General features: G+C 43.1%; 1 protein-coding gene and 1 non-coding gene across 2 annotated transcripts; both read right to left on the bottom strand.

The window, feature by feature from the left end:
- Nucleotides 1-3,367: 3,367 nt before the first annotated feature.
- Trmt10c (tRNA methyltransferase 10C, mitochondrial RNase P subunit) lies at nucleotides 3,368-7,974 on the bottom strand. The gene is made up of 2 exons (XM_052157859.1): nucleotides 7,675-7,974; nucleotides 3,368-4,931 (listed from the first exon to the last, which is right to left on the bottom strand). The coding sequence occupies exon 2, from the start codon at nucleotides 4,908-4,910 to the stop codon at nucleotides 3,669-3,671; it is 1,242 nt and encodes a 413-aa protein (XP_052013819.1). The 5' UTR covers nucleotides 4,911-4,931; nucleotides 7,675-7,974; the 3' UTR covers nucleotides 3,368-3,668.
- Nucleotides 5,381-5,515, bottom strand: LOC127666470 (small nucleolar RNA SNORA70). The gene has a single exon (XR_007973661.1). It is a non-coding gene; the product is annotated as a small nucleolar RNA SNORA70 (small nucleolar RNA).
- Nucleotides 7,975-9,308: the final 1,334 nt, after the last annotated feature.

The following is a 9,308-nucleotide window of genomic DNA, read 5'->3' as shown; positions in this document are numbered from 1 at the left end:
CCGCCCAGCAACCACAAAGCTTCGGGCGGGCCAGCGAGGCCACAGCCTAGAGCGGTCCTGGAACGGGAGCCAGAAGCGGATGTGACATCACTGGCTTGCCTCGGCTGGAACGGGGTGTGACGGCGGTGGATGGGGCGGTGGGACGGCGGGTCCGAGTTAGTACGGACTTACTGCCCGTGGAACGGTTGGCGCAATCCTAGGCTTTTATATGCTCAGGGGTGGTCGCTTTATGAGATAGGGCTGTGTTCTTACGGAAAAAATTAATAACATCGTTCATGTACTGTCGTTTAATCTCCAGTGCAGTCCAGTGTGAAATTATCGTTTTCATTTGTGTAATGACACCGAAAAGCAACTTACGGGAGATCACGTAGTGGAGCCTTACGGAAAATTGTGGCGGAAAAATTTCCGCGGTGTTTGGATTCGTGAAAAATCCAGCGTGAGAGTTGTAACAAGCAAGCAAACATTAAAAGCAGAAATAGGTATACATGTCGGTCAAGGGCGCTTACTGCTCTTCCAGAGGACGGAAGTTCAATTCCCAGTTGGGTGGTCTACAGCTGCTTCTAACTAGTTCCAGGAAATCTTACAACCTCTTGAAGTTTCTAAGAGTTCACACTCACTTGCAGATGATATTCAAACACCCGTTTAAAAAAATAGATAAAAAGGGAACAAACAAAAAACCCTCGCTACACTCAAAGGGGCCGGAGCTGTCTACACTTCTTAGGGAAAAGGGTAGTTTGATCTACTGCAGTTTGCAGATGTTGGCCTTGTATCTAACGTTTAAAATATGCCTCAGCCCAGCTTCAACGTTCAGAATTGCTTTGACTTAGAAGTTACTCACTTCTTGGTATTTTTCAAATAATTTTCCTTACTCCTATAACTGTCTACTGGTTAATTCGTCCTATTCTTTCAAGGTAAAAGTATTCTGCTGGAGTTTTATCATAAAAGCTAGTGCCAGTCTTGTCTCTCAACCTATGCGGGCACAACAAACAGAACACATGCTAGCACCAGCATTTGTCTTTTACTTAACAGTAACCATTGCAGGCCGCTTCTCTTTCAAGTTGGAAATCCTTTTTAAGTCCTGCCTCTCCTAGAAACCTTTAGTAGATTCATTTAGTGTCAATAAAATCTATGCATTAAGTATGTTACAGCCACATCTTTCTTCTTTTTCAATATACTTACTCAGCCCTCTGCCCAAATTTGGTCAATTACTAGCCTCTAATATACAGTGTTACAGAATATTGTTTATTCTGTCCTCCAATCAACATTGAGAGTTGCTGTCCACAGACCTGCTTTTATTTCTCCATAAAATATAAGTGGGCTGTGGGTGTACCTCAATTGGCCAAGTGCTTGTCTAACATGCAAAAACCATGGTGGGTTTCATCTCCAACATTGCATGATGAAGTGGTGGCACATATGTCTAACTCCAGTGGGGGACATGAGACCCTGTATACAAATAAATGCTAGTACCTCTTCAACAGGTGATCATGGGATAAAAGTATCATCCTTAGCTACACAGCCATTTCAATACCAGCCTGAGCTCCATGAGGGCCTACCCTCAAACTAAAACAACAGAACAAAGTGGGTGATGGTAACAGTTGCTATATAGAATCATGTTATCTCAAGATCAGAGTTTGGATCCCTGTATTCACATAAACTTGGGATGCCTGTAATCCTAGTGCCAGACAGGCTGAGGCAAGAGGACCCCTGGGGTTTGCTGGTCAGCCAGCCCAGCCATTCAACCAACTCTAGGTTGTATCAGAATTAAAGTGGCATCAGGGATGGTAGTCCATACCTTTAATCCCATACTCAGGAGGCAGAGGCAAATTCATCCCAAAGGCAGCTTGGTCTACATAGTGAAACACATCTCAAGATAACTAAAACAAGACAGCCCATCTACACATGCATGCATACCCACACGGACACGCACATCAGCATATATGCACACACAAATAAAACTAAAAAGCAGCCACTTTTCATAGCACCTTGGAGGTTACCTACATGAAAGTTGTTCAGTATTTGTGAATGAGTAACTCAAACTTCAAGTAGAGGATGGGAGTATTTATCTTGAGAGTAGTATGGTAGTTTGGTACGGACTTTGTAACCTAAATTGAAGCTCTCAGTTCGATATCTAGCACACAATTATATGCAAGTGACCAGGAAACTATCATATAGTAGTATTTAATTCATTTGGTTCACCATTTCTCCTATATGGCTTTACAGGTTATTAAAGATTCTCACATTTCTTGTGCCATTAATATCAGCACTTGGGAAGCAGAAGCAGTGGATGTCAGTGAGCTCAAAGCCAAAGATATACCACAGACCCTGTCTCAGGCAGGGGGGGGGTTATATATCACTTTAGATTACTGTTTTCTCATGTAAACGTGGCTAGTCTCCAATGTGCTGTTAAGCTGAGGCCTTGATTCCCAGCAAGACCCCAAAACCCTGACCCTGGTCTCATGGTACACACACACACACACACACACACACACAAAGTAAATAAAAATAGGGCTGGAGAGATGGTTCAGTGGTTAAGAGCACTGAAGCACTGACTACTCTTCCAGAGGTCCTGAGGTCCCAGCAACCACATGGTGGCTCACAACCATCTGTAATGAGCATCCGATGCCATCTTCTGGTGTGTCATTTTTATTCAGATAACTTCTAAGAAATGTTTAAAAAACCATGTGGCTGGAGAAACAATATTTCCTAGAAATGCTATCCATATAGTAAGTACTAGGTAGTAACCAAGTATTATTTCAGCTCTTATATCCATGTGTGTATATGCCTGCGTGAGTTGTATTTGCCACATTTCATACAGGTACCCTCAGAGGCCAGATGTCAGATCCATCAGTTGTTACAGGTGGTTGCAAGCTACCCAAAGTAGTGCTGGGAACTGAATATAAGTTCTCTGCAAGAGACCACTGAGACATCATCGCAGTCCAGACACATTTTTGTCCTAAAAAATTAGTTTTCCCCCCAACTCAATTTTCATAGTATTAGGAAATCACCTAACATGCCAGGGAAAAGCCAGTTTTTGGACAACCACGATTGTGTGATGCAATATACCTTAACTTAGTGCCTGTAACATGACCAGTGTTATATACAGGCTTTAATTTCATAATTACAACTTCAAATTTAGAAAGCTTTAATCTATTTCGTCATGAAAGAACAGTTTCTAACATGGATAAAGAGCCAGACATGGGGAAACATGCCTGTATTCTCATCATTTGGGAAGTGGAAGTAGAAAGTTAGGATTGAAGGTGGCGTAGGCTACTAGAGACATGCCTTCCTCCCCCAAAAGAAAAACTCAACAAAAAACCCACATAAACCTTCAAACCGAAAAGGACAATAAAGCCTGATATTCAAAGAATCAATTAAAAATAGGTACTTAACTTTTATTGTGTACAATTCTAATCTATAAATTTGATTGTTTTTACAAGACAACATACTTTCAAAATTTTGCTGATCCTTACACCTAGTTTGGCCTTGTTGCAGGACAGTCAAGGCTACACAGAAATCCTGTGTCAAAAAAGCAAACAACAAAAAACCAAGCAAACCTGTACTATTAAGACTAGAAAGACTGCCTTTAAGAGGTAACTCCATTTAGGAGTAACTCCATCCTTTAACTGCACTTCCAGCCTCTTTACTTCTTACACCATTACTTTCTCAGGTCACCTTTTCCACGTGCGTTCACTTAAGGAGCCTTTTCGATATGAATTTAAAGTCTTTGTCTTCTTCAGATTCCTAAAAAGTTCCTGAGAATGCTCAGAAACCTCTAAATACCCAGTATGCTTTCTCCTGGGAACAAACTTGAGAGCCTCCTCCCAGTTACCAGTGTTTTTCAGGCAGAGCAAAATTCGCATCATTTGATCTAAGGTGAGATTTTTGTTACCAACGTCCCACTGTAAATATTTATCTAGTGGAAGGCATTCTGTTGCTAGGTTTAGTCGTTTAGCCTTGGCTAGGGATGTTCCTGTCTGTGTGTTTTTATCAACAAATGATCCAATTATATAAATTTTATCATGCTTGAAGGTAGTCATAACTTTGGGAGAATCTGCAGTTAAATATATAATACTGTCCTTTGGAAATAAATCAACGGGAGACTTTTCTGTTGCTGTTAAAAGCAATTTGTCCCATTTTTCTCCATAACGTCTAACTAACTCTCTATGATAAGCACTATCTAATTTAAGATTGCAGAAATAAATGTGGAAGGGATCAACATTTCTTCTGTTCCATCCTTCACTTTCTAAAAGTTGAGAAACAGTATTCTGCAGTTCGCTTGGTTTCATGTAATTATCATAGGCCATGTCAAAAACCAAAGGTTGTCCAAACTGCATGGCCTGGACGCCTTTCCAACCCAGTGCAATGTTGATCTGTCGGTCCCAGAGGCGAAGAAACATGAAGTCCTGCTGCTCTTCCCCCATGGTGCTCGCTAGCGACCTGGCCCTCTTTGCCTCCTCCCTGGCCTCTGCTTTCATTTGCCGCTTTATTTGCTTAGCTTTTTTCACCTTTTCCTTGCCATACAAATACCTTAAGTATTTCTTTTTGGCTGATTTAGAAGCACATTCTGTAAGGGTTTTGAGTTCTTCTTCAGTAATATGTTCTGGTACTTCTTTGCCAAGCAATCTCCACATCTCAATTAACTCTCTGGTTGCAGCTAGGGAATCATCTTTGTCTGAGACCTCTGAAACACCATCTTCTTGAACACTAGACTTCATTGTAGCTTTCCACCCATCCAATTCTAGCTGCTCAGGAGGGGATGCACTGTCCTTATTATGACAGGACAGAGAAGGTACTTTGGAAGACATATATCTCCGCAGAACTCCTGAATATACATTACTTCTCTTCCTATGACAGGTATATGGCACCAGACATCTGGCAAAAGGTCTGAAGAAACGGACAGTCACATTCATTTTGAAGAAATGGGAGGAACTCTATAAAAGAAAAATAAAATTAAGTTGAAGATTTAAAAACTTCTTAACTATGCAACTGCCCCCTTACCCACCCCCACTCCCCAGTAGACTGGACATGAGATTGATTAGTGAACATAATTGTTGAGGTACAGGACTCAGCACAGCGGAAGCAGAAGCCCTTACAAATTGCCACCACAATTGGGGACAAGCCACTTCTCAGCTACCATGGCTTTAAATTTATCTGCGTTAAGCTTGGTGAAGCCCCATTTCTCTAGGCTGTAGATCTTCTGGCTGTCAGGAAAGCTGAAGTTGGCCTCAGTCACACAGTTCTTATTCTGCAGATTGGTGTGGATAGACTGATCAATGCGCCACTGGACACCATACCCTGGGACGTCCCAAAGAAACCCCCAAATACTTGTGTAGAGCCCAAGTTGGAAATAGCATTGATATGGCATATGACTGCACCTGAAAACTGTCTCCAAGGTCCCTTTGGGCAACCTGCACATTCAACAGGCTGCATACACTACCAAGGAGGATGCTGTTTGCAACCACTGCACACCAGACTCCCATGAGGAGAGGAACCTGGTCGGCTTAATTGGCTGCAGAAGGCAACTGATTTCTGAAGTACAGAGGGAAACCTTTGAAACTCTAGATGTTGCACACCACTAATTCAACTCCCAAACTTATGATCACTTACTGGTCAATTTTTTTTTTATTTGTGAGACTAGGGTCTTGTTATGCTGACCAAGGTGTTGTTAAACTCATCATCAATTTGAGTGATCTGCCTCAGCCTCTGAAATAACTGGCACTATAGCTAGGCATCACCACATCCTATTCTATGTTATTTTATGTATTAATTTCAACATATCTTTAAACAAAAGGTTGACTCAAATACCCTTTTTAGCTTTATTTTGGAACAGGCTTAAATGATCAATGTAATTACACACCAAAATTATATGGCAGTTATAGGGCTGAGAACAAGACGCTATAATCTCCTTCGAACACGCATCCAATCTCCAGAACCTTTATGAAAGATCCTTTGTCTCCATTGTTACTGAGTCAAAAAGCAGTAAAGTTACATTAAGATGGCACCTCATGTAAAAACAAACAACCCTAAAGGGCTCCCACAACCCTTTGTGCTTCCAAAACAGAAACACGAGCAGCCGATTAAAATAGACAATAAACGTCTCAGCTCAGACTGTATAGCAGATAATATTATAAAATAAAATATACAAAGCCTGGACAAATATAAAAAAGGCTCGATAGCCTTATCTTGAAGAATTGGATGTTCCCCTAGTTCTGGAAAGACTCAGTGAAACAGTATTTGGCAAAACCAGAACGGGGAACTGGGAAGGGGTGGGAGGGAGGACGGGAAGAGAAGGGGGCTTACGGGACTTTCGGGGAGGGGGGGGGCTAGAAAAGGGGAAATCATTTGAAATGTAAATAAATTATATCGAATAAAAAAAAAATCTCTTCCCCATCCAAAAAAAAAAAAAAAAAAAAAAGAATTGGATGTTCCACAAGACAGTGAAAACGCGTAGTTTGTGAAGCGATGTAAAATATGAGGGAAAAAAGAAAAATCCTGAAAAATCCCAATCTTGTCTGACTCTGCATATCCCTACCTGTCCTCTGCTCCGGTCAGATGCCCGGATGCACTCCTTCCCATCCCACTACAGCCGTAACTATGTGTTCTGTTCAGAACAAGTTTACTAATGTGGTTTCAGCGGCTTTTGCAGTACCAGCCTTTGCTTGCCTGCCTTTTCACCTGCACATCTTCTTTCCCCACTCTAGGGCAAACGGTCCTATTAGTTTTTCATAGCACCCTGTGCCTATGATAATACTTGTTTTCTCCACTAGAAGCTATAGACTATATTCCATTAGGATAAGGACTGTGCCTATAGAGTTAGAGGCTCGTCTGGTTTAAATATTGAGTTCCTCGACAGCCAGGGACGCTGTAAGACCCGTCTCGAAAAACAAAACCATTCAGACGTTAAAGATTTAAAAAAAAAAAAAAAAAAAGGCCGGGTAGGGGTGGCGCATGCCTGTAATCCCAGCACTCCGGAGGCAGAGGCAGCGGATTTCTGAGTTCGAGGCCTACAGAGTGAGTTCCAGGACAGCCAGGGCTACACAGAGAAACCCTGTCTCAAAAAAATTAAAACAACAACAACAACAACAACAACAACAAAAACGGATATCAGACTTTGAGAAATATTATTTAACTTTGAATCTTCAGGCCCTAAGTTTGACAAATTATCATTTTGGGCCAGGCATTATTGGTAGGCCTTTCATCCCATAAGACTCTGTCTCAAAAAAAAAAAAAAAAACCAAATCCATAAAACCAATATATGTGTGTGTGTATACATTATATACATGTGTATGTGTATATATATACATATATATAAACAATATAGTTGAGTTTTGCCTTTGTAACTAACTAGTAGAAAGGAAATTTACAACACCATAGAAATTAAAACCTAAAAATAAATAAGTAAATAAATAAAATGTATAGGTTCTCCACTCTTTATCGCAGGCTGGCAAATTCCAGACAGATCTCCTGCCTCTGCCTCCCGAGACCTAGAATATAGTCCTGCCCCTCCACACTCATCCTAACAACCCGAATTTTAAAAAAGGTTTTATTTTAAGATTCTGTGTGTGCGTCTGTGAAGGGAGTAATTATGTGCGCGGGGAGAGACCTAAGGCATGGCGCCCACCTGGCCAGAGACACAGGCAGGCTGGACCATCTCTGCAGCCCCCGACAACTTACTCGTTAAAGCGCGATACCGGAGACGAAGCGGGTTAAGGCGGCTTCCGCTCCAGGTAGTGCAGAACTTAACCTCGTATACATCACAGCTTCCCCTCGCCGGTGGTTTTAGAGGACACGTTCCACAACCTGCATCCTGGAAAGCCGGCGAGTCTACCCAGCACCGGAGCACCGGCGAGAAGCCCGCAGGTACCCGGAGTGCGGCCCGAGCCGGACCAGCAGGACCCCGACCTGGGGTTTCCGCGTGCACACCGCACGGGACCTAGAGAAGCCAGGGGTTTCCGCTGCGGACGCCGGAAGTCCGGCGCCACCGGATGTCCCGCCTCTCCGGGCGCTGCCTCTGACGTTTAACTCGGCGGACAGTTTGTTTCCCCACCTCCACCACGCCTGAAGTCCGTCTGCGGTCTCGCTCATTGGCTGTCCGTGAGTCCCTGTGACCGGGGCCCATCTTCGATGCCTTGCCACCACTTTATTGCTTTGTCGTCAGAGCTTGAATCCCAACAGGCCCTCGGCTTGATTCCTTTACTTATGCGCATGTTACAACAAAACCATCTGATGCAAGTCTTAAAGATCTACTTTAGAATTTAATTGTAGGCGGGCTAGTGGCCAGAGCCTTTAATTCCAGCGTTTGAGAAGCAGAGGCGGCGGATCTCTGCGAGTTCCAAGAAAGTAAAAAGTAAATAAAATTTAATTCTAAATCGGTACTATCGCTAATACCTGCTGTTGGTATTCTGTCTAAGCTCCACCCCACACTTACCTGGCAATAGCCAGGTATGCCCCACCCCATAAACCTGGCCCACTATAAAAAGGAGCTACTTGCCCCTCCTCTTCCTCTTTCCTCTTTGCTCTCTCCTCTCTCTCTCATCCTACTCTCACCTCTCTGCCCCTTGGGCTCTCCTCCCCTCCCCCCCCCTCCCCGTGATCATGGCTGGCCTCCACTACTCTCTCCTCTCTCTCTCCCTCTCTCTCTCTCTCTCTCTCCTCTCTCTCTCTCTCTCTCTCTCTCTCTCTCTCTCTCTCTCTCTCTCTCTCTCTCTCTCTCTCTCTCTCTCTCTCTCTCTCTCTCTCTGCCTTTCTCTACTTCCACTACTAACTTCCAATCTCTACCCTGCATAAACTCTATTCTATACCATGTCTGTGTGTGTGGTCCCTCGGGGGGAAGAGGTGCCTGGACAAGGGCCCGCCTGGACACCCCCTTACCCCACACCGCTATGCCACACTCCCTTAACCCCCATTCTCTCTTTTTAAAACCCCCTTCACCTGCTACAGTGTGCACATACGATGTCACTCGTGGAGAACAAAAGACAACCCTCGGGTATTGGTCCTCAGAGACAAATGGATCTCCATGAGTTTGAGGCTAGCATAGTCTACTAAGGCAGTTCCAAGCCAGCTAAGGCTATCTAGTAAGACCCTGTCTTTAAAATAATAATAATAATAATAATAAAATAAATGTTAGGTAACATTTGAGATATCAGAAACCATTGAAAGGAAAAATTCTCCAGAGCTAAGGAAAAGTAATTGTTTTCAACTTGTTGAATTCTTTCTGCAATACATCATGCTAAATTAAGGGTATCATCATGGCATTGTCTTTCTGCTCTAAGGGAAAGACTTCATATTGTCAGTAATGTACAGTAGCG

The sequence above is a fragment of the Apodemus sylvaticus genome, chromosome 15 (genome assembly GCF_947179515.1).
Source record: "Apodemus sylvaticus chromosome 15, mApoSyl1.1, whole genome shotgun sequence".
Lineage (NCBI taxonomy): Eukaryota > Metazoa > Chordata > Mammalia > Rodentia > Muridae > Apodemus > Apodemus sylvaticus.
Note: the sequence above shows the minus strand (reverse complement) of the source record. Positions and strands in the feature narration are given on the sequence as shown.